General features: G+C 42.5%; 1 protein-coding gene across 2 annotated transcripts in view; it reads left to right on the plus strand.

Moving 5' to 3' along the window:
- Positions 1 to 252: 252 nt before the first annotated feature.
- The window catches only part of NUDT9 (nudix hydrolase 9), a 37,757-nt gene continuing 12,052 nt past the window's right edge, over positions 253 to 25,957 (plus strand). Inside the window, exons 1-4 of one of the 2 annotated variants that reach the window (XM_008070593.2) lie at positions 253 to 458; positions 12,142 to 12,381; positions 16,489 to 16,584; positions 19,548 to 19,634. In XM_008070593.2, coding sequence (XP_008068784.1) covers positions 352 to 458; positions 12,142 to 12,381; positions 16,489 to 16,584; positions 19,548 to 19,634 — 530 coding nt within the window. In that variant the 5' untranslated portion in view covers positions 253 to 351. The remainder of the gene's footprint in view (positions 459 to 12,141; positions 12,382 to 16,488; positions 16,585 to 19,547; positions 19,635 to 25,957) is intronic. The other variant, XM_021718828.1, reaches the window with a different exon arrangement.

Genomic DNA, 25,957 nt, shown 5'->3' on the forward strand with positions numbered 1-25,957 from the left:
GGCGTTACGACGCCAGCACAGCCTTTGCTTTGCGGCACGCCCGTACAGCGTCGTCACGCATCGAGGACGTCGCGGGGCCGGAGTCGCGGTTTCCCGGCAGCCGGGAACGTTGTCGGCGTCACAGGCCGGCTTTGGTCTCCTGGTCGTGCCCGGGCCGTGGTGGACTGTCGTTTTGGGAGGGTTCCTGGTCTGTGTCTGTTTATAGGCAGCCGTGGCTACTCCCTTTCCGGAGCAGGAAGGCCGCGCGGCCCTAGTGCCCGCCAGGTACCCGGGGCCGAGCCGTGGGGCGGGCGGAGGCAGACGCCCCGGCGGGGAGCGACCCAGCTCCGCAAAGCCGCCCGCGGGGCGCTGATGGCCGGACGCTTCCTGGGACGGGCTCTCGCCGCGGTGTCTCTGTCTGTGGCCTTGGCCTCGGTGACCGTCAGGCCCGCGGGCCGCCGCCGCATCCCGGCGTGCAGGTATTCCCTCCTCCTGGGCTGGCTCTTTCCCCGGGACCTGGCGTGGGACCCGCGGGCCGTGCTTGCGTCCCGGATTTGGGTGGCCGCACGGCAAGGCTTCAAGAAGGCCCCAAAGTGGCTTATTTGCTTCTCCAGGAAAACTGGTGGTAGGGGCCCCTCCTGACCTCTGATTTTGACATTTGCCCTCCTCCGTAGGTCACCGTAATTGTCACCCGAGAGTGTAAATGGCACTTGTTTGGGGTGGTGTGCCTTGTGCCATTTTTTTTCTGGTTAACACTTGAAACACTATTACATTAAATTAAAATTTAACACACGCACAGAGTTAAAATCTGAACAGTATAAATGATGTAAAATGAAACGTAAAATCGCCATTCTTATCCCTTTCCAGCTCTACCTTCCAGAGTAGATGTTATATTTATCTAACTCGGGTTTTTTTGTTTGTTTTTTTGACTTGTCGACTCCGGATACATTTATGGTGTCTCATCACACTGTCTCTTGTTCTTTCCTCCTTCAGTTTTTATCCTGAGTCAGTAAGCACAGTGTCCTAGATGCAGCAGTCTTTTCTTATTTTTATTTTGTAGATATTGAAAAATATCAATATCTACAAAATATCTACAAAGTATTTGTTTTTGAATCTACAAAGATAATTAGAATAAAAATTATCTGTTTCCTGAATTAATATGTCTACTGTTTGGTCAATTGTTCTGTTCCCTTTTGGTTCTTTTTCCTTCTTTTACTTTACTCTCGCACATCTGATGGACACTGGTTATTTATATTTTGATTCCTGTAAGTAATAGGCCTTGTTTTTCTTTTTCTCTTTTTTTTTTTTGAGTTGGAGTCTCACTCTGTCGCCCAGACTGGAGTGCAGTGGCCGCTCCTGGCCACCGCAGCCTCGACCTGCTGGGCTCCAGCGATCATTCCACCTCAGCCTTTCCAAGTAGCCGGAATTACAGGCATGCGCTACCACGCCAGGCTGATTTTTTGATTTACTGTAGAGATGAGGTCTCGCTGCCCAGGCGGGTCTCGAACCTGCGGGCTCAGGCAATCCACTCACCTCAGCCTCCCAAAGGCGCGGGATTACAGGCTGAGCCACCAAGTCCGGCAGGCCTTGTTTTTCTACATGGGAGGGCTAATTGGCTGCTGTCCCTTTGCGCCAAGTGTCCTAGGCTGGGAGGTTTGGGTTGCAGGCCTGAGTGAGTACCAGGTGGACAGGCTGGGCGTATCCCTTTTGCCCCAGGCTTTGCAGTAGTGGTGGAGCAGCTTCTCTCCTGAGTAACTTTAACTCCTCAGTGTGAATCATCAAGTTGTTAAGTCACTGTGCCCGGCCCATATTCTTAAATTTAGTTTGTTCTATGAGGGGGACCCAAAAAAACCCGGAATTACTTTTTGGACAGCTGGTGCCTTGTAGTACAGGCTTGCCCACTAGCTGAGTGTTCTAGGAACCCATTGGCATCAGTGTACCAGCTAGTGTCATTGAGAGAGGCTGCAATGCTGAAAAGTCCCAGGCTGTGGCAAACAGGTAACTGGTACTTCTCCCATGACAACACACTTGACCAATAAATGGCATGACCCCGTGCCCCATCCCCCTATTCCTCCTCATGTGAAAGAGGTGAAACAAAAAAACGGCAGAAGCTCCAGAAGGCATCCAAATTGATGAGTTCAAAAACTGTTTGGAGCAATGATAAAGGCATCTCGATAAATGTATTGCATTAAACGGGTGGTACTTTGAAGGCGACTGAAGTTTAAACATGTAGAATAAATACACAAATTTTTCATAGATTCCATTTTTTTCTCTCCCCCCCCCCACTCTGGTTAGGCCAGTATTCCATCTACTTTCCATCTTCCTTAAATTTGTTAAATGCTTTCATTCACTGGTGGCATCCTATTTCTTCTGCTGTGGTTTTTATGCATCTTTATCTTTCAGTGTGATTTGGGGAGGGAAGGAATTCACATATGTGCTCTCTGGAAGTCACTCATGGTGTTTTTGGAAGATGCTAACTGCTCTGCTTGGTAATTATTCTTCATCTTTTTATGACTCTGGGAACCCTAGGCGAGGAAGGTGTATCCAGAACCAGAGACTGGGTACTGGCTTGAAAGAAAAAAGCAAAGTTAAGTCAATTAATACGTGTTAAGTTCCTGGTATCTAATACTTCAAAGCATCCTGGGATAGACAAAAGAAATGTGTCATTAAGAATTTTAAGCCGGGCTTGGTGGCTCAGCCTGTTATCCTGCGCTTTGGGAGGCTGAGGTGAGTGGATTGCCTGAGCCTGCAGGTTTGAGACCCGCCTGGGCAACTTGGCGAGACCTCATCTCTACAATAAAAATAAAAAATTACCTGGGCGTGGCTGTGTGCACCTGTAGTTCCAGCTACTTGAAGGCTGAGGCGGAAGGATCGCTGGAGCCCAGCAGGTCGAGGCTGCGGTGGCCAGGAGCGGACACTGCACTCCAGTCTGGGTGACAGAGTGAGACTCCAACTCAAAAAAAAAAAAAAGAATTTTACCAGTTTTTAAGCCAGGCATGATGGCTAACACACCTGTAATTTCAGTACTTTGTGAGGCGGAGGTGAGAGGATTGCCTGAGCCCAGGGGTTCCACACCAGCCTGGGCAACTTGGGGAGACCTCGTTTCTACAACAAATCCAAAAATTAGCTGGGTGTGGTGGTGCGCTCCTGTAGTTCCAGCTACTTGGAAGGCTGAAGCAGAAGGATCACCTGGGACCAGCAGGTTGGGGCTGTGGTGGCTATGAGTGTGGCACTGCACTCTAGCCTGGGCGACAGAGTGAGACTCCTACTCAAAAAAGAGAAAAAAAATCTTTATTACTTTTTAATAATTTGGGAAAATCAGAAATTGATAGTTTTGCAGTTAGTTTTTGTGATTTGACCAGCAAGTTTCAAATACCTAGTTTCTGGAAAAGAGGTGAAGGCTAACCTTTTGGATCCCCTCCCACTGTGGGAGCTTTTCTGTCCTCTCAGTAAATCCTGCCTTAAAAAGAACAGAGAGCCGGGCTCGGTGGCTCAGCCTGTAATCCCGCGCTTTGGGAGGCTGAGGTGAGTGGATTGCCTGAGGCCATGGGTTCAAGACCCACCTGGGCAACTTGGTGAGACCTCATCTCTACAATAAATCAAAAATTAGCTGGACGTGGTAGCGCGTGCCTGTAGTTCCAGCTACTTGGAAGGCTGAGGCAGAAGGATTGCCGGAGCCCATCAGGTCGAGGCTGCGGTGGCTGGGAGCGTGCCACTGCACTCCAGTCTGGGTGACAGAGTGAGACTCCAACTCAAAAAAAAAAAAAAAAAAAAAAGAAGGATAATGGTAATGGTGCCTAAATGCAGTGTAAGGCTCAAGTGAGTTAATACATTACCGAACATAGTGCATAGCAGTCTCTGTGTCTGTTTAGCTATGACTGTGACATTTATTTCAGAGCACCATGACCAATTGCGTTTCTTTAAGTTTGTCAGTCTTTAGCATTAGTTTTTGCTTAGTAAAATAAACGTTATCAGCTACTTGATTCTTATTTGGTAGGCCAAATTTATTTCTTACCTTTATTTAGTAATACAATAAAAAGTCTAGGCTGTATATGCATGTAAGTAATCTTGTTCTGATATCTTCAGTGTGTCACATTTAAACAGCAGATATAGAAGCAACCTTAGCATTTTATGTGATAAGATGCATAATAGGAATTTTTGCTATTTTTTTCTTGCAAAATTAAATTTGTTTCAGGAAAGTAAGCAATCAGGTGTATAAGTTTCTTCTGTCTAGTGTGCAGCAGATTTGTGGAATTCCATATACCTTTAATTTCTAAGTCCGAGAACAAAGGACCTCAAATTACTTGAACCGCATCTTTAATTCTTGATTGGAATAGAGTGGGATGAGATCAGTGTGTCTTGTTGGACATTTAGTTAATGGCCTTGACTTTTTCTTGCCCTACTTCCAAACCATGAAACATCTCTCATTTTGGAATAGAATTCAGTTAGAGACTAGGGGTCCATATGTTAAAAATTTGCTTTTGTAGCTGGGCTCGGTGGCTCAGCCTGTAATCCTGCGCCTTTGGGAGGCTGAGGTGAGTGGATTGCCTGAGCCCGCGGGTTTGAGACCCGCCTGGGCAGCGAGACCTTATCTCTACAATAAATCAAAAAATCAGCTGGGCGTGGTAGCGCATGCCTGTAATTCCGGCTACTGGGAAGGCTGAGGCGGAAGGATCGCCGGAGCCCAGCAGGTCGAGGCTGCGGTGGCCGGAAGGCTGCGGTGGCCGGAAGCGGCCACTGCACTCCAGTCTGGGTGACAGAGTGAGACTCCAACTCAAAAAAAAAAAAAAAATTTGCTTTTGTAGGCTGGGTGCAGTGGCTCACGCCTATAATCCCAGCACTTTGGTAGGCTGGAGTAAGAAGATTGCCTGAGCCCACGGGTTCGAGATCAGCCTGGGCAACTTGGTGAGCCTTCATCTCTACTAAATCAAAAGATTAGCCAGGCATGGTGGCACGTACCTGTAGTTCCAGGTACTTGGAAGACTGAGGTGGAAGGATCGCTCAAGCTCAGCTGGTCGAGGCTGCTGTATCAGTGAGCATGCCACTGCACTCCGGCCTGGGCGACAGAGTGAGACCCCCAACTCAAAAAAATAAAAAGTAAAATAAAAATTTTCTTTTGTAAAACACACATACCTGAAATGTTTGCTAATTTTGGCAAATACATGTGTTTCTTATCCATTTTTATTGAATACAGCTTTAAGGGGAATGAAGACCACCCTTTGAGAGTATTTGTTATTTAGATTTCTAAAATTCTGGCAGTGGAGGTAAGTATGAAAAGAATGAATGAGCCTACCACTTTTAATAAAGTTAGTTAGAAGTCAGATATTCTCTCACCTTACACTATTATTCAGTCCTTGTGTGGGCATCAGCTTCTTTATTAGTCAGGCTTTCCCTGATTTGGGGGTGTTTGACTGTACTTTGCAGATGCAGATGCAAAGTGAGTGTAAAATGAAATAGTTGTTTCAAAGTCTTTAAATGTGATGAAAAAGAACAGCTTGAATAGCACATAATGCTGTAGATACACAAGAATAGAAAATAATTAAACCATTTAAAAATCAAAGAAGAAAGGACAGTTTGGCAGTTTCTTGTAAAATTAAATATACTTTTTTATCACATGATCCAGTAATGACAGTCCTTGGTGTTTACCTAAATTTATTGACAACTTAGGCCCACAGAAATCTGCACACAGACTTTTTTAGCAGTTTTATTCATGATTTCCAAAACTTGGAAGTAGCCAAGATATTCAGTAGGTAGATACACTTGGGTACCTGCAGACAGTGGAACATTTAGTGCTAAAAAGAAGTGAGTTATCAAGCCGTGAGAAGACATGGAAGAATCTGAATGCATTTTTTTTTTTGAGTTGGAGTCTCACTCTGTTGCCCAGGCTGGAGTGCAGTGGCACGCTCACGGCCACCGTAGTGTCAACCTGCTGGGCTTGGGTGGATCCTTCTGCCTCAGTCTTCCAAGTAGCTGGAACTACAGGCATGTGCTAACTTTTTGAATTATTGTAGAGATGAGATCTCTCCAAGTTACCCAGGCTGATCTCGAACCTGTAGGCTCAGGTAGTTCTCTCACCTTGGCTTCCCAAAGTGCTGAGATAGGCATGAGTCATTGTGCCCAGCCTGAATGCATGTTTTTAAGTGAAAGAAGCCAATCTGAAAAGGCTGTACTGTTCCAAAAACATGATATTCTTTTTTTTTTTTTTTTTTGAGTTGGAGTCTCACTCTGTCGCCCAGACTGGAGTGCAGTGGCCGCTCCCGGCCACCGCAGCCTCGACCTGCTGGGCTCCGGCGATCCTTCCGTCTCAGCATTCCGAGTAGCCGGAATTACAGGCATGCGCTACCACGCCCACCTGATTTTTTGATTTATTGTAGAGATGAGGTCTCGCTGCCCAGGCGGGTCTCGAACCCACGAGCTCAGGCAATCCACTCACCTCAGCCTCCCAAAGACGCGGGATTACAGGCTGAGCCACTGAGCCCGGCTAAACATGATGTTCTTGAAGGCAAACCTATGACAACAGTAGAAAAATTGGTGGTTGCCTGGGGTTGAGGAAGGGAGGGAGGTCTGGATTTGTAGCTCTGAGGATTTTTGAACAGAGACTTGATTTTTTAGAATGGTTTTTAGGTTCATAGCAAAATTGAGCTGAAGATAAGAGATTTCCCATATGTCTCACCCCCCACATGCGTTGCCTCCCTATTATCAGCATCTCCCACAGAGCTGTCCAGTTGTTACAACTGAACCTCCAGGGAAACGGACCTAGAGTCCTGCAGCTGACCGTAGGGCTCACTCTCGGTGTTGTGCTCTATGGGTTTGGACACGTGTATCTGTCATCCTATAGCTGTGCACATGCCGTTGACCTCCTTCAGGACAGGGGATCTGCTCTTTGTGGTGCTGTAGTGCTGGACACAGGATGTGGTGCTGTAGTGCTGGACACAGGATGTACACTGTGTACATTTTAGGGGGCAAGAGGAGGGGTGGAAGGCAACCCTGGGAGGAGGTTAAGAATGTTAAGTTGGGAATGTAATAATATAACTTGCCATAATTGCATACATTTGATTACTGCATACTTTATCGGTATGTTTGGGTAGTTTTCTTTTTTGCTGACTTTTCTCCTTTCTTTTTCTTGTTTCCTGTCTTATCCCTTCTCCCAACCCCTTCCCTTGTTCTCCTTTTCTCCTCCCTCCCCCTTCTTCCTCTTCCCCTTTCCCTTTCCTTCTCCTCATGTCTACCCCCTTTCCTTCCTCTCTTCCCTTTCCCCTTCCTTCCTTTTCCCTCTTGTTTTCCTTCCTCCCATTCTCTCCTCTTCCCCTTCTTCCTCTGCCCACATCAGGACCTCGCCTTACTATCTAACCCTGTGAAGACCTAACAATATCGATCCTTTTGCTTTTCCCCCATCTCATATAATAAATCCCGCGGACGTTTGTGGCAGGCAGAATAATGACCTCTCAAACATGCCCACATCTGAATCCCTGGAACCTGTGAATATGTTGCCTTACATAGCAAAAGAGACTTTGCAGATGTGATTAAGGCTAAGGACTTTGAGGCCAGGGATGGTAACTCATGTCTGCAATCCCCGCACTTTGGGAGGTCGAGATAGGAGGATCCCTTGAACCTGGAGTTTGGGACCAGACTGGGCAGCATATGGTGAAACCTCGTCTCTACAAACAAAACAAAACAAAACAACCCAAACACAACAAAAACCAAAAAATCAAATCATTAGTCAGACATGGTGGTGCATGCCCGTAGTTCTACCTACCAGGAGGCTGAGGCAGAAGGATTACCTGAGCACAGAAAGTTGAGGCTGCAGTGAGTCATGATCATGCCAGTGCACTACGGCCTGGGTAGCAGAGTGAGACCCCACTCTAGAAAAAAAAGTTGGGGACTTTGAAATGGGAGAGCATCCTAGATTATTCAGGTATACCCGATTTAAATGAGTACTTAAAAAGTGACCTGACTATGGTCAGGAAAAGATATGACTGCTAAAAAACGGTCAGAGATGCGATGTCGGCTTTGAAGATGGTGAAGGGGGCCATGAGCCCTGAAATGGGGTGCCCTGGGAAGGAATAGGAATGGATTTTTCTCCAGCACCTCCAGAAAGGAAGGCAGCCTGCTGACACGGTGGTGTTAGCCCAGTGAGACCCTTGTTAGACTTCTGACCTGCAGAGATATGAGGTGATACATCTGTATTGTGTTCAGCCTCTGAGTTTGTCGTAATTTGTTATGGTCACAATAGGAAACTAATACATTACATACATTTAGTATATACTTATTTATTTTTTATGTCACTGCTTTATAATAATGGGAACATTGTACACACTTTTTTGCTGCTTTTCTTTTTGAAGAGTATCATGAAAATACTGACAAATTGCTTGATGTCATTTTAAATTTATTTTTAAAAAATTAAAAATTTTTTTTACCTCAAACATTGATGTTCAATATATCTTTTTTTTTTGAGTCTGGTCTCACTCTGTTGCCCACGCTAGAGTGCAGTGGCATGATGATGGCTTCTGCAGCCTCAACCTGCTGGACTTAGGTGATCCTTCCACCTCAGCCTCCTAAGTAGCTGGGACTACAGGTACGCACCACCATGCCCAACTAACTTGGTGAGATGAGATCTCACCAAGTTGCCCATGCTGGTCTCGAACTCCTGGGCTCAGGCAATTCACTTGCCTTCACCTCCCAAAGTTCTGGGATTACAAGTGTGAACCACCATGCCTGGCTTATTATATCTTTTTTTTTTCTTTGAGTTGGAGTCTCACTCTGTCGCCCAGACTGGAATGCAGTGGCATACTCCTGGCCACTGCAGCCTCAACCTGCTGGGCTCCAGCAATCCTTCTGCCTCAGCCTTCCAAGTAGCCGGAACTACAGGTGTGCGCTACCACACCTGGCTTATTTTTGATTTATTGTGGAGACGAGGTCTCGCCAAGTTGCCTCGGTGAGTCTCGAACCTGCAGACTCAGGCAATCCACTTACTCCAGCCTCCCAAAGTGCTGGGATTACAGGCTGAGCCACTGAGCCCGGCCTATATCATTTTTAATAGCAAGCAAATTTCTCTACATCCTTGCCAGTACTACTTTTTTGTCTTTTTTCCTTTCTTTCTTTACTTTTTTTTTTTTTAGTAGCGTGAGGTGATACCTCATTGTGGTTTCACGTGCATTTTCTAATGATTAGTGATAGCATCTTTTCATGTCCTTACTGGTCCTTTGTGTATCTTTAGAGAAATGTATGTGCAAGTCCTTTATCCATTTCTTAAAATGGGTTGTTGTTGAGTTGTAGGAGTTCTTTATATATTCTGGATATTAACCAACCCCTTATCAGATCAGGTATTTTCTCCTGTTCCATGGTTTGCTTTTTCACTCTGTTGATTTTGTCCTTTGATATACAGAAGTTTTTAATCTTGATGTAGTCTATTTTTTGTTTCTTGGGCTTTTGATGTCTTGTCTAGAAAATCATTGCCAAATCCAGTGTCATAACGTTTTGCCCATATGTGTTCTCTAAGAGTTTCATTGTTTTAGGTCTTATGTTTAGGTCTTTGATCCATTTTTGGTTAATATTTGTTTATGGTATAAGGCAAAGATCCAGTGTCGTACTGTGTATGTATTTCTGATTTTCCCAGCACCATTTGTTGAAAAGACTGTGTTTTTCCTGTTGAGTGGTCTTGGCATCTTGTCAAAAATTATTGTGACTTTTGTCGAAAATTGCTGTAAGGGTATGTTTCTGGGCTTTTTATTCCTTCCATTAGTGTCTGTGTGTGTCTTTATGCCAGTATTACCAGAGCTGGGTAGTAAGTTTTGAAGGTAGAAAGAGTGAGACTTTGAACTTTGTTTTTCCTTTTCTAGATTGTTTTGGCTATTTGGGGCCCCTTGAGATTACATGTGAATTTTAGAGTGGTCTTGGGCTTTTCTTTGTTGGGAGTTAATAGATACTTTAACAAAAAAAATCACCTTTTAAAATTATTTATACAATTCTGTTCAAACTGTACCACCAATCCTGTGGTGTCTTTTTTTTCCTCTATGGTTCAGGAGCCAATCCAGGATTATTAACTGCCATGGCCTGCGCGACTGCCTTGAGTGTCCTGAGAGAGAGTGGCAAGAGATTAAGAAAGACACAAAAACATAAAGAAAAGCTGGGGCCAGGTGGACACTTTCCTCTGATGGAGGAGAAGTGGCTCCGAACTAGTTCAGCATGTTTATTTTATTTTATTTTTTATTTATTTATTTATTTTGTCAGATCTTGTAGCCTTTTGTTCTAGCTGTAATTGTGACCAGATAGAGAAGTGCTTTAATGTGAAAGTCTAGAAAAGCAGTGTTTTATTATGCTAAAGAGAGGACTGTAGGTATCTGCTCCTAAGCATATTACCACCTCCCCACGTTTAATGAGCTTTAGAACTGGGTTTGAGTATTTATCTTTGAAACTATGAATAATTACCACCTTCAAGAGCTTTATTTATTTATTTATTTATTTATTTATTTTTGAGTTGGAGTCTCACTCTGTCGCCCAGACTGGAGTGCAGTGACCGCTCCCGGCCACCGCAGCCTCGACCTGCTGGGCTCCGGCGATCCTTCCGCCTCAGCCTTCCGAGTAGCCGGAATTACAGGCATGCGCGACCACGCCCGGCTGATTTTTTGATTTATTGTAGAGATGAGGTCTCGCTGCCCAGGCGGGTCTCGAACCCGCGGGCTCAGGCAATCCACTCACCTCAGCCTCCCAAAGGCGCGTGATTACAGGCTGAGCTACCGAGCCCGGCTCTAGCACGTTTATTTTATAATCAAGCACAAAGGTAGTTGGAAGGGATTCAAGATCTGTGAGGGAGCTATAATGGAATTTTGTTGCTACCTAAATGGCAAGCTGTTCCACGGTTATCTTGTTATAACTAAGGCTTTATCTGTACTATGTGCACCTGGATGTGTGGGCATCTGAGATGCCATTCCGTGTAGCAAGCTGCATCCCTTGCTCTTTGGCAGGATGCAAAGCAGCCAAGTGAGACCTCGCCTTCACTTGGGGCCTTGTCTTGCTCAAGGCCTACTGTTTGGACAGCGCTCATTCGCTCCCCACGATTAACTGCATTTGGCTGTCATGTGTCTCTAGTCTTTGTCTTTCTGGAAGAGTCCTGTATCTTTATCTTTCATGGCCTTGCCAGGTTAGAGGGTCCAGACCTTTATTCTGTAAGATGTCCCTCAACCTGGCTCTGTTCTGTCTGTCCTCAAGTCCAGATTCAGGTCATGTATTCTTGGCAGTCACACTTCAGGAGTGAGTGCCGTGTCCTCACTGCAGGACATCAGGAGCATGTGGTGTTGGCTTCTTCCACCACCTGGTTACGTTGACATTAGCTCTGTCAGCCATTGGTGTCAGGAATGGCAAATCACCTGTGGGAGCAGGAAAAGGAGCTGTCATCGTCTTAGCACGTGCTCAGACTCTCCTTTCCCACCCTAGATGCTCTAGTTTAGGGCCAGCAGGAATTTGTGTTTTTATTTCAAGAATAAAGAGAAGCTATTTGACTTTTTAGGCAAGAGGAAACACAAAAAATGTTTGTATGTGCTGTGAGGTTAGGGTGAAGGTTTCTTTTTTTTTCTTTTGCATATGCTATCCAATTATTTCTTGTGTCTTTGTTTTATTTAAATTTTGCTCTAAAGTTGGCAATTGATATATTTATCCACAGTCTACTCTCAAATATTGCTATATGACTTCATATTCAGCATAAGAGTTTTCAACAGTGAATATCCGTTTTCTTGTTCTTCTTTTGTATTATTTTTGCCATAGTCTTACACATGTATATTAGACTGTAGATAGTTTTTTAAAAAAGTACTCCTTCATATAGACTTAGTTTTCTTTTACATTTTACACAAAATCGTTGAATTTTCATAACAAATTTCCACTTCCACAACAGGTAACACAAAACTAAGCTTGTGTTCTTTTTTCTCAACTAAAATAAATCCAGTGAGTAGGCTCCAGTTAATAAGATTTAGCTATATTTTTAAAAAAGTTCATATTTGAAAACCTCTCACAGATGAGGAACCTTTATACTAATTTGCATCAAATTTGGATTTTCTGATTTTTAAAAGTTTTTGAGGTTGAAAAATATGTTTTTGAGTCTTTGAATGAAGTTCTTTAATTAATATATTTTTGGTATTTATGTAACACGTTTTTCCTTTCTCCCTTCAGTAGCTCATTTTCATCCAGCTGGTTTCATCTTGATACCAACAGCATGTCTGGTTCTAATGGCTCCAAAGAGAATTCCCACAACAAGGCTCGGACATCTCCTTACCCAGGTTCCAAAGTGGAACGGAGCCAGGTTCCCAATGAGAAGGTAGGCTGGCTCGTAGAGTGGCGAGATTATAACCCTGTGGAGTACACTGCAGTCTCTGTCCTGGCTGGACCCCAGTGGGCAGATCCTCAGATCAGGTGAGCAGATAAGCTGGGTTAGCTGGGTGGAAAGCTTCATGGTTATATTTGTGAGTTATCTTTTTGACACCTGAAAAATCATTTTTTTATCTCTGCTCAACTCTGTTGTAACTCAGTTTCCACATTTGCTTGAATTTTTGCCAAAACTAAACAGTTCATGTTTCATCTTATTTTGTGGACTTTATGAGGATCCTTCCAAATAGGTTTATCTGTGTTGATTTGATAAAACTGCTATTTATTATGAAATAACAGCTGCTGGTATCTGTTTTCATGTGCTCTGTATGGGCTATCAATAGAACATCTTTTGTGGTTAGTTTCCAGCATAGTTAGATTTGTGAAAATGTTTTTCAGAAAGTTTTCCAGGTTACTAAGAACAGGATGACGATAAAATTAGACCAGTGTAGGCTGGGTGCAGTGGCTCATGCCTATAGTCCCAACACTTTGGGAGGCCAACGTAGGAGGATTGCTTGAGCCCAGGAATTCGAGATCGGCCTGGGCAACATAGCAAGACTTCATTTCTAAAAAAATAAAAATAAAAAAATTATCCAGATGTGGTATTGCATGCCTGTATTCCCAGCTACTCAAGAGACTGGGGCAAAGGATCACTTGAACCCAGGAGGTCTAGGCTGCAGTGAGCCATGATCACGCCACTGCATTCCAGCATTGGTTGACAGAGTGAGGCCTTGGCACACAAAAAAATTAGACAGTGGTGGTTCACATCTATAATCCCAGCACTTTGGGAGACCAAGGTAAGAGGACTGCTAGCCTAAGCCCACGGGTTTGAGATCAGCCTGGGCAACTTGGCGAGACCTCATCTCTACAATAAATCAAGAAAAATTAGCTGGACGTGGTGACACATGCCTGTAGTTCCAGCTACTTGGAAGGCTGAGGGTGGAAGGATTGCCTGAGCCTAGCCAATGAGGCTGCGGTGGCTGTGAGTATGCCACTGCACTCCAGCCTGGGCGACAGAGTGAGACTCCAACTCAGAAAAAAAAAAAAAATTTATGTGAAAAAATAGAAAAAGGCTTATTAAAGAAAAGAGTGAGAGAACGAGACTCTCACTAAATTCATAGAAGTGCTGCATTGATTAACATTTGGTGTTTTGTTTCTTTTATTTTTGTCTAGCTTCATTGATGTGTGATTGACAAAAAACTATATCTATTTAAGGTGTACAGCATGGTATTTTGATATATGTATACACTGTAAAGTGTTGACCACAATCAAGCCTACTAACATATCTCTTACCTTACCTTTTGTGTATGTGGTGAGAATATTTGAGAGCTCCTCCTAGCAAGTTTCAAGTATGCAACACAGTATTATTAACCATTGTCACCACACCTACACTAGCGCTTAGAACTTGTTCACCCATGACTGACCCACATCTCCTCGTGTCTCCCTCCCTTCGTGTACCTTCTAGTAAGAGCAGTAGAGGTTTTTAGGTGCTGTGAGTGAGGCACTATAGTCATGCTTTTTATAAGCATTACTTTATTTTATTCTGATAAGCTTTCTGGAGAGCAGACATGGTTGTTATCTCTGTAGGAAAAAGCAACACAATGGAAGAGTTTGCCCTTTGCCTGTAGTCACAGAGCTAAGTTGATATAGTTTAGACTTGAACTCACTCTGACTTCAGAATTCCTTCTCTTAACTACTCTGTTAAAGCTGCCACCCTAGCTTTAGAACAGTTTTACTGGTTTGATTTCATGGTAAGTTTCTTGTAAATGGTAGTCCTCTCAAAGAATTATTTATTCAGTTAAGTAAGGAAGTTTACTGATTTGATAGATTCATGTTAGTTCATTAAGTAGTTAAACTTCACCATGGACTTATTACTGTGATTTGATTTTGACCCATAGTTTGCAACATGTTTGTAACATTGCGACAGTACTTGGATTATTAATAAATCATGACAGTTAATTGGAGAAATTCATAGCTTTAAATGATCTCCATTTCCTCCATTTTAGAGGATGTTCATATTTATACATTATACATACACATTATGCACAGTTCAAATTGATGTTGACAGGAGTGCTATATAGTATAAATAGAGGAAGATTCAGTATATTTTCTTGTTTTTTAAAAATCTTATTTATTTATTTAAAGATATGTCTTCTTGCTTTGTCATCCAGACTGGAGTGCAGTGCTATTCACAGGTGTAATCATGGCACTCTGTAGCCTCGAACTCCTGAGCTTGTGATTCTCCTGCCTCAGTCTCCAGAGTAGTCATTATACCTGGCTCAATTATTTATTTATTTGAGTTGGGGTCTCACTCTGTTACCCAGGCTAGAGGGCAGTGGCATGATCACAGTTCATTACAGTCTTGATCTCCTGGGCTCTGGCGATCCTTTTGTCACAGCCTCCCATGTAGCTGGAACTACAAGTGTGTGCCACCATGCCCAGGTATTTTTTTTTTTTTAAACAGATTAGGTTTTGCTGTGTTGCCCAGGCTGGTCTTGAACTCCTAGCCTCAAGCAATTCTTCTCTCTTGGCCTTCCACAGTGCTGGGATTACAGATGTGAGTTACTGTGTCTGGCCCTCATACTTTTTCTTAAATGGCGAATTTCTAGAGTCTCAAGAGCATTGCAACTCTGATTTTATAACTTCATGTTTTTTATCATTTAATTCTTTGTATTTGCGTGTTAGATGACAGATTGGTCAGAAGTCTTGAGAATGAATCTTTTTTTTTTTGTCAGAGTCTCACTCTGTCGCCCAGGCTGTAGTGCGATGGCACAGTCACAGCCACCAGAGCCTTGACCTGCTGGGCTCAGGTGATGTTTCTGCATCAGCCTTCCAAGTAGCTGGAACCATGGGCTCACGCCACCACACTTGGCTAATTATTTTGATTTATTGTAGAGATGAGGTCTCTCCATGTTGCACAGGCTGGTTTTGAACTTCTGGGTTCAGGTAATCCTCTTGCCTTTGCCTTTTAAAGTATTGGGATTATAGGCGTGAGCCATTGCACCAGGCCATGAATCATTCAAATTGAAAATTATTTCCAAAACATACTACAAATATTTTTGTGCTTACTTACTGGAATCAAAGCAAAAAAAAAGGTGAAACCTATCTCAGAACAGCCTATGAACTGTCTGGTGCTATACAACTCTATCCACTGTCAACTCAGTTATGGCAGGGATTTTATAATAGTGCAGAAAGTAGTTTAGTTATAACTTTTTAAAAAATATTTATGTTGAGGCACATTTTTTAAGTGTGCAGGTGCTTGTTAGCAGAATTTTATATTTATATAGCTATGTAAACAGATCAAGTTTCAGCATTTATGTCTATTTTTAATCTACATCATACTTATTATGTAGTTTGTGCGGTGAATTTATTTTTTCATGGGTTTACTTTGATGAAAGTACTAATCAGTTTACATTTGAAGAAATTTAAATTACTTCAAGGTAGTAGAAGCATCAGTATATCAGAGGGGGCTGAATGTGGTGATTCATGCCTGTCATTCTAGCACTTTGGGAGGCAGGAGGATTGCTTGAGCCCAGGAGTTCGAGACTAGTCTGGGCAACATAGCAAGACCTCATCTCTATAAAAAATTAAAAAATTAGCTGGATGTGGTGATACTTGCCTGTAGTTCCAGCAATTTGGGAGACTGAGATGGAAGGATCTTCTGAGCCTGAGGTCAAGGCTGTTGGTGAGCCATGATTGTACCACTGCACTCCAACCTGGTAGACAGAGTGAGACCCTGACTCAAAACAAAGCAAAACAAAAACAAAAACCAACAAAATATCAGAAGACATCTTATTTCTGGAACTACGTGGGGATATTAATTGCCCTATAAGGTACCCACACACAATTTCTTCTTGCTAATAATAACATAGCATGCAGGAAGAGCTCTGGTTCTTCTGCTGGTTGTCCTTCCCAGAGCATTCCATAAGTCTAATGGTGATACACATCCTTGTATTGCAAGGTGTTTTGGTTAAAATGTTTTTTTCCTTTAGAAATTATTTTGAGGAAATAAGATGGATTTGTAAATGAAAACTAACCCTTTAAAAACCTACTGTTTCAGGAATACTGCTTATGGATAACATATTCACTTGCATTATTAAGCTGTTGGTAGTTTTGAGTAGTTTTTCTTACTTTGCATTGGTATTTTCATTACAGTGAAAGTAACTTTTCTCCTAAGTTTAACGAAAAGGATGGGCATGTTGAGAGAAAGAGCCAGAATGGCCTGTATGAGATTGAAAATGGAAGACCCAGGTAGGTACTGGGAATGGAACATTTTACAATAATGGACCTTCAAAAGGTAGAAAAGATAGATAACACATATGATATCATTGTATGTGCCAGAAATTGTACAGAAGAATTTATATATGTGGTCTAATGAAATTTTTACCATAACCTTGTAGGTGGATATTTTTGGTTCCAGTTTACAGATAAGGAAAGAGTGTAACCAGTTTATGTACAGCTAGTAAGTGGTAGTGGCAGAACTTGAATACAGCTTTTTGTAACTACTTTGAAGGTTGAAATAACCAACTGAACAAGTTAACAGAGAAAGGATTGAAATTGGTATGATCAGTATTTATTTATTAAATAGCATGGCATCTTAAATTATGAATTTATCCAAACGTGAATAAAAATGACCCAATAATTTAACATCAAGGGACTTTCTGTAATTTTGAAAATGATTTTTCTATACAACTCCAAAATTACTCAGCTTCTTTAAAAAGACATTATAAAAGCTAGAAAAAAATATAGAAATTAGCATACCCCAAATATAATAGAAGAAGGATCACAGGTCTGTAATCATGGTACCACCTTATAAAAAGGCTGCACTTTGTATTCTTCTGAAACAAGGAAATGGTAATGCTCCTCTTGTCACAGCCTGGTCCTTCAGTTTTGCTGCATCAAAACTGAGTTAGGCTGCGTTCGGTGGCTCAGCCTGTAATCCCGGGTCTTTGGGAGGCTGAGGTGAGTGGATTGCCGCGTTCGAGACCTGCCTGGGCAACTTGGCGAGACCTCATCTCTACAATAAATTTAAAAAAACCCAAAAAAACAAAAACTGAGTTAGTTTAGTTTTTTTGGTCATAACGTATTCACCTTCCTATGTTATTGAGTCATTTCAAGTCAGTCTCTTCTTGCATTTGGCTTATTCCTTAGGTTCTTTTTGGGTGAAATATATGAAATCGTATATGTATATATGCATACACACAGACATATGTGTACACATAGAGACATATGTGTATATATAGATAAACATATGTTTGGAAAGCCAAGATACTGTTGTTTTAGTCAAGTCCCTTTGACTAACAGGAACTAACTTTAGTTTGCCTGAGCAAAAAAGTGAAATTTATTTTTAGGCTATAGGATTGCCTCTAGAAGCTCAAAGTAGAAATGCAGTTGGCTGGGCACGGTAGCTCTCATCTGTAATCCCAGCACTTTGGGAGGCCGAGGCAAGATGACTGACTGAGTCGAGAGGTTTGAGACCAGCCTGGGCAACTTAGCGAGACCTCATCTGTACAATAAAATAAAAAAAGTTAGCCAGGTATGGTGACGTTTGCCTGTGGTTCCAGCTACTTGGAAGACTGAGGCGAAAGGATTGCTTGAACCCAGCAGGTCAGGGCTGTGGTAGCAGTGAACATGCCACTGCACTCCAGCCAGGGCAGCAGAGTATGACTCCAGCTCGGGGGGGGAAAAAGAGAAAAGAAATGCAGCTGATTTTTAGGAAGGGTGGAGTTGGAAATTCATCAGGAATCTCTCTGCCTGATTGCTGCTTTTTCTTGCATGTTGATTTCCTCACTCTCTGCAAACAACTTTCTGTGCTTCTTGGGTTTAGGATAGTATATTTGCCCATTCCACAGTTTCTGTGTACGAGTTAGGTATAGGCCTGGTTATTCATAAAAACTAGCATCCTCTCTCTTAATACTGCCTTTGGTCGCTTGTATCCAGGAATGTGTGGTTACATGGGCTAGAGTATGGTTGCTGGCCACCCTGTCCCTCCTCCTGTGCATTTGAAGAGAATTATTCTCAGCTGGCCAGGTGTCTTCCTGTCTCCATTTGCAAGTCTTGCTGAAATACTTGTGAGTCTAGTACAAAACAGTACAAAAGTTCATTCAATTTTAGTAATAGTCACAGGGGAGAGCAGAATAATAAGAGATGGCAACAGGGAAATCTTGGTAAGTTGTTTATTTACTTTCATACAGTTGGGAGGACAAAAGACCGTTAAATAGGTAAGTTTACAGATTAGGGCATTTTATGGGTAGATAATGGAAGTTGAACATTTAAAGAATACTTAATGAAATGAAATTACAGAGGCATGAGTGTTGGTATGTTTATCTGACAGACTTTTTAATTCTGGAATGTGGCATTAGTTTAAGTTGTAAGTTGACATTTTTATAAAATTTGATTTTAATATACTTGAAATCTTTGAATTATTAGGTAATACTAATACCTTATATGCTACAAAGTGTATATTACTGATAATAAAAAAAACCCAGAACCCACCAAGGAAAAGTAGACTTAAAAATGTAACAAACAACTGGAATGGGAATCACTGTAAGAGAGCGGAGCAGGATGTGGGAGTGATAAGAAAGTGAAGGGTAGGGATCCTGAAAAAGTCCAATCGGGTTAAAAGGAAAACTGTAGGTAAAAATGGAAACAAATTCTTGTGGAACCACTTGGAAATGATCCTCCTCCTGGATCAAGTTCACACCTTAACATGTGTACAAAAGAAAAATTAAGTAACAATAACTTGAAACACGTGATTTCAGTGCCAGATATGTGGCAGTGCCACTAGATTTGTGAGGAAGTGTTATTTCCCTCTCATTGCTTATACTACCTTTCTTTTGGGCTATATCAAATCAGGTTTAAAAACGGAAGACAGCCGGGCTCAGTGGCTCAGCCTGTAATCCCGCGCCTTTGGGAGGCTGAGGTGAGTGGATTGCCTGAGCCCGCGGGTTCGAGACCCGCCTGGGCAGCGAGAACTCATCTCTACAATAAATCAAAAAATCAGCTGGGCGTGGTAGCACATGCCTATAATTACAGCTACTTGGAAGGCTGAGGCGGAAGGATTGCCGGAGCCCAGCAGGTCGAGGCTGTGGTGGCCGGGAGTGGCCACTGCACTCCAGTCTGGGCGACAGAGTGAGACTCCAACTTAAAAAAAACAAACAAAAAAAAAAAAACGGAAGACATTCAATAGATTTTGTTTTTTTCTTTTTCCCCAGAAATCCTGCAGGACGAACAGGATTGGTTGGCCGGGGACTTTTGGGACGATGGGGCCCAAATCATGCTGCAGATCCCATCATAACCAGGTAAGAACCAGATATAGCATTTTAGTAGCAGAGGTAAGTGACAGGAAAAATGTAGATTGAAGCCGTGTGTGTATGAGAGGGGACCCAAAAACTTGGAATTTATTTATAAAGAATTGTGCATTTATTCTTACATGTTTAAATTTTAAACTGGGCATGCTGACTCATACCTATAATTCCAGCACTTTGGGAGGTGGAGAGGAGAGGATTGACTGAGCCCAGGCGTTTGAGACCAACCTGGGCAACTTGGCGAGATCTTGTCTCTAGAGTAAATAAAAAAATTAGCCGGGCTTGGTGGCATGTACCTGTAGTTCCAGCTACTTGGAAGGCTGAGGCAGAAGGATTGCCTGAGCCCGGAGGTCAAGGCTGCAGTAGCCATGAGCATGCTACTGTTCTCCAGCCTGGACAACAGAATGAGACTCTGATTGAAAAACAAACAAATAAACTTTAGTTACCTTCAAAGTACTCTCTGTTTGATGTAACACACCTATTGATATGCTTTTTCCACTGTTCGAAACAATTTTTGAGCTCATCAGTTTTGATGCCTTTTTAGTGCTTTTGCTGTGTTTTGTTTCACCTCTTCCACATTGGTAAAACGTTTTTCTTTTAGGCCCTTTTGCATCCAGAGAAACAAAACAAAGTCAGTTGGGGTGAGATTGGGTGAATAGAAAAGGTGGGGCATGGGGGTCATTCCATGTTTGGTCAAAAACTGCTGAGTACTCAGTGTGGTGTGGGCAGGTATGCTCATAAATCACCCACCATGAAATGGGCAAATGTGTTGAATCTCTAAAAAAAATTCACTGAGACCAAACACAGCCTTTCCCAACACTAGGTGGTGCACTGATGCCAATGGGTTCCTAGAACACTTACTTAGTGGGGGAAGCCTATATTTTAAGATGACTGTACTCCAAAAGATAATTCCGGTATTTTTTGGATCCCCCCCACCTCGTATGTTTACATACACATACACATGTATGTTTGCATATATATACACCTATTTGTATATATACATACTTATGTGTGTTATGTGTATATACTGTATATGTATACTCATGTGTTGCTTGTGATGAGGATACATTCTGAGAAATGCCGTGTTAGGTGATTCAGTTGTTGTACGAACCTCGTAGGGTGTACTTTCACAAACCTAGATGGTGTAGCCTGCTACACAGCTAGGCTTCATATTTGTAGCCTATTGTTCCCAGGCTACAAGACTGTACAGTATTTTACTGTCGAATACTGTAGACAACTATAACATAGTGGTATTTGTGTATCTAAACAAATCTAAGCATATAAAAGGTACAGTAATAATATAAGATTAGAAAACAGCACAACTATATAGGGCACTTATCCTGAATGGAGCTTGCATGACTGCAAGTTGCTCTGGACGAGTCAGTTAGTGAGTGCTGAGTGAATGGGAAGGCCCAGGACTTGCTGTACAGGACTGTAGACTTTATAAACACTGCACACCTAGGTGACACTAAATTCATGAAAAGCGTTTCTTTCTTCAATAACAAATTAACTTTAGCTTACTGTAACTTTTTTACTTTATAAACTTTTAAATTTAAAAAGCTGATTCTTAGCCGGGCTCAGTGGCTCAGCCTGTAATCCCGCGCCTTTGGGAGGCTGAGGTGAGTGGATTGCCTGAGCCCGCGGGTTTGAGACCCGCCTGGGCAACGAGACCTCATCTCTACAATAAATCAAAAAATCAACCGGGCGTGGTAGCACGTGCCTGTAATTCCGGCTACTCGGAAGGCTGGGGAGGAAGGATCACTGGAGCCCAGCAGGTCGAGGCTGCAGTGACTGGGAGCGGCCACTGCACTCCAGTCTGGGTGACCGAGTGAGAAAGCTGATTCTTTTGCAATAACCCTTAGCTTAAAACACAAACATTGTACAACTGGACAAAAATATTATTTTTCTTTATATCCGTATTCTGTAAGCCTTTTTCAATTTAAAAAATTTTTTTAGTTTTTTCTTCTTAAGCTTTCTGTCAAAGCTCAGAAACACACACATGAGCCGAGGCCTGCATAGGGTTAGCACGATCAGCATCACTGTCTCCCACCTCCACATCTCGGCCCACTGACTGGAAAGTCTTCAGAGGCAATAGCATGCAGGTGTTATCTCTTGTGACAATAGTGCCTTCTTCTGGAATACTTCCAAAGGCCTTTCCGGGCTGTTTTACAGTTAACATTTTTTATAAGTAGGAGTGCTCCATCTTACTCTCTGACTTACCCTCTCAGTTCCCCTGCCAATGGAGATTCTTACCCCACCCTGAATTTTATCTTCCACCCATCTGTCTGCCCAACTCCTTACTTGCTTATCCACCAACTTACCTTTCTGAACATTCACAATTCTCTTAGGACCTTTATGGTTTGAATGAGATGGAAAGAGTTCATATATTAATAGTGACCTTAAGTAAAAAACATTAGTGGCAGTATCAGTTTTCTTTCCAGTTTTGGTGAGGGTGGCTAAAAAAAGGAAGGTGTGAAGTATTTGAGACAGGAATTTTATGTAAGGGAAAAAGAAACAGAAAAGGGAAGCCAGAGACTTGAAAGTTGGCATCTAGTTGGCTTATCTTCATCTAGGATAGACCAACAGTTCACCTAAGTCTTGCTTGTTCTTTCTTCAACATCATTCTTCTGCCCCCTCATTTCTGCAGTGCTTATCCATATGACTGGGCATATACACAGTGATTGGGTGTCAAGTTGTTTTGAAAGGATAGACTTTCTGAGCTTACCTCTTGTCATACAGATAAGAGAACTGAGGGGTTAGAAATGGTCCATTACTATAAAGGAGCCCACAAATGGCAGTCCAGCCTTCAGCTGAACTCTTAGTGGTGTTCTTTGTTATCTCAGTAATGCATATATTAATTGCGGTGCACCTCTAAATAGATGAATGGCAGCAAAAATGGAGGTGAGAGAAGGATGAAGGATGTGGAAGGAAGAACCAGCCAGACTTAAGTGAACTGTTAAGAATACCGATCTACTCTAGGCACTCTGAGAAGGGCTATTATTAGTTTTTCTATGTGTTTCTCACAAAACCCCTTCAAAGTAGGTCTCAATATACCTATTTTAGAGATTTGAAAATGGAGACTCACGGGGGTTAAGTGACTTGCCAAAATATTGGAGATCTGACATTTGAATCAGGGTTATGTGTCTCTGAATATTTTTCCATTCTCCTAGGGTTTCAGTAGTGAGTGGTCAGAAGGATCACCTAGGCCTTTTAAAGTAAAGATCCTGCACCCTTTCTTTCAAGCACGTAGTTCATGATTCAGAATAGCATTGTAGTACAGCATTTCGCAGACTTTCTTGTTGAGAATCTCCAGGCAGAATCTCCAGGTGTTAAATGTTCAGATTCCTGGGCACCTCTCCTGGATATTGCCTGGGTGCAGCGATCTGAGGTTCCCTTAGGTCCTTTCGAGTCAAGATGAGATGGGAAGTGTTAAAATGTCATTATGAATAAATACAGGTAAATAATTAGTGACAATATCATTTTATTTTCTCTTTTGGTTAAAGACAGGGAGGTGTGTGCCATCAGAGGTGGGGAGAGAATATTATAGGACATAGAAATACCATAATAAGGTTCATTAATTAACTTGATACTTTTGTTAGATCAAGAAATTTTATTTTAAGTTTGATGGTAATGTATTTAGTAGTAATAAAGAGCATAGCAAAAAATTGCTTCGCTCCAAATCCATCTTCACACATAAGCATGCTGGCAGCTGCTCCCCAGGTCTGTGTCCTGCCTTCTTGTCCAACCCCACCCCTCCCTGTTCTGCCTCTCATCCCTGCTGTCCAATTATGACTGCCCGGTTGGGTGAAGGGAAGGGCTCCTTGTTCAGTCATGTCTTCCCAGCTCCTCGTGTGTGACGTGTAGTAGTTGCGAGTAAATGTTGATGAGTGAACAGGCTATTGCTTGCCTTCTACCCTTCTTCTAACTAGTGCAAACATTCTGTGAGTTTGACCTACGCAGACTGTGTGGTGATTAAGAGCTCAGATTCTAGAGCCATATTGCCAGGGTTCATGTTTTCTTTTACACCCTTATTATTATTTTCGAGTCGGGGTCTCAATCTGTTACCCAGATTGGAGTGCAGTGGCACGATCACAACTTACTGCAGCCTTGAACTCCTGGGCTGAAGGGATCCATCCTCCTCAGCCTTCCAAGTAGCTATAGGCGCTTCTCACCAAGCTGGTCTCCAACTCCTGGGCTCAAGCAGTCCTTATGCCTTAGCCTACCAAAGTGCTGGGATTGTAGGTGTGAGCCACTGTGCCCGGCCTCTTACATCCTATTGACACTGCAGTCTTGGACGGGTTATCTGACCTCTCAGTGCCTCATTTTCCACATCTGTAAAATAAAGGTCATAATACAGCTACTTTATTGGGGTATTACTTGTATAATAAAAAAATTAACCAGGCATAGTGGCTCGCACTGGGCTTGTAAAAAATGAAAATAAAATCTGTCCTCTCTCTGTTCTCACTGTCTCTGCCTTCAGTCCTGTCTTTATCTCTTATGTGGATCTTGGTGACTACCTCTAGCTGGTCTCCTCGCCTCCAGTCTTGCTTTCCTCCTAGTCAGCCTCCACGCTTGTCAGAGTGAGTCAAGTTTCTGAAGTAACAGTTGGTGGTGACTTTACTCTGCTTAGAAGCATCCTCTGGCTTTCTAAGTGGATGAACTTGCTGGGTCCTGTCCTACAAACCCTTTGTCCACTTCTCCAGCCTCATCCCCCGTCTCTTCTGTCGCTGATACCTTGGCCAGACCCCCACAGGAACATTCAGTTTCTCGAACATAGTAGTGTATTTTATGACTTTGTTTCTTGTTAAGTATTCCTCTGTCTGGCATCTTGAAGACAGATGTTGTCTTCTAATTATCCTTTCATTACTGTTTATTGCGCTCATCAGGCTATTACCCTGTCTTCTAATTTATTCACTTATATGTCTAGAGCCACGGCTAGATGGTGAGCTCTTTTGGGGAGGAATTACAGGTTAGATATGGTAGTCAGCTCCTATATAAAGACATTTAAAAACTCATATTCCAAGCTGATAATTCATTGGGTCTCTTCCAGAGTAATGATTAGATCATAGTCTTTCTTTTTTAGTTTAGGATTGGAAGTTCAAAATCTTTTTTGCTTTTTGCCTAAGTGACCATTAGAGCAATTCTTTAAATTGGGGCTGGAGGTTGATGTGGAGCTAAGTAAGGGTAAGGGGAGACATACTAACCTCTCTAGGACAGAGGCTGTGGTTAGAATTGTGTTCCGAAATTAACAATGCCTTGATACTTTTTACAGAACCATGTACAGTTCAACTTAAAATATAAAATCAAATGAAAGCATAGATTTTTTTTTGTTTATCAAAAGAGTCCATAAACATAGAGAAACAAGGCTGTACATGCGAGGATCACTTGAGGCCAGGAGTTCGAGACTAGTATGGGTAACATAGGGAGATCCCATCTCTACCAAAAAAATGAAAATTAAAAAATTAGCCAGATGTGGTGGCATGTATCGGTAGTTCCTGCTACTGTAGAGGCGGAGGTGGGAGGGTCACGTGAGCCCAAGAGTTTGAAACTGCAGTGAGCTATGATCATGCCACCGTACTCCAACCTGGGTAACAGAGCAAGACCCTGTCTTTTCAAAAAAAAAAAAAAAAGATTGAGAAGCCCTGCTTTTAGTACCAGCTAAACAATCTGCTTTTCTAATAACACAGAGATTTTCTTTTTATTTCCATTTCCTTTTTAGGATGCAGCACCTATTCTTTTTTATGTTGTTAAAGAGATGAGTTCATTAAAAAGAAAAACAAAAAACAGGGACACCCACAACTCCAATTCTACCTCCCCTCTCCCAAATTGTTCAAGATGCACACATATTTATTGTCTATCAGTGTACCTAGCTCTTTCCATGTTTTTATTAGAGGTTGACACCAAACCACCAGGTAGATATTTTTCCTTTGATTTAATTTCAAATTCCATTACAACAAAGCAACCAAAAATATTAGCATCTAGTTTTAGCTTCTAGGGAATTTGGATCTCCAGGTAAGAAGTAAAAATAGAGAAAAGATGGTAGCCGGGCTCGGCGGCTCAGCCTGTAATCCCGCGCCTTGGGAGGCTGAGCTGAGTGGATTGACTGAGCCCGTGGGTTCGAGACCTGCCCGGGCAACTTGGAGAGACCTCATCTCTACCATAAATCAAAAAATTAGCCAGGCATGGTAGCATGTGCCTGTAGTTCCAGCTACTTGGAAGACTGAGGCGGAAGGATTGACGGAGCCCAGCAGGTCGAGGCTGTGGTGGCCGGGAGTGTGCCACTGCACTCCAGTCTGGGTGATGACAGAGTGAGACTC

Source organism: Carlito syrichta, unplaced genomic scaffold (assembly GCF_000164805.1).
Source record: "Carlito syrichta isolate Samal-C Ts95f unplaced genomic scaffold, Tarsius_syrichta-2.0.1 Scaffold313819, whole genome shotgun sequence".
NCBI lineage: Eukaryota > Metazoa > Chordata > Mammalia > Primates > Tarsiidae > Carlito > Carlito syrichta.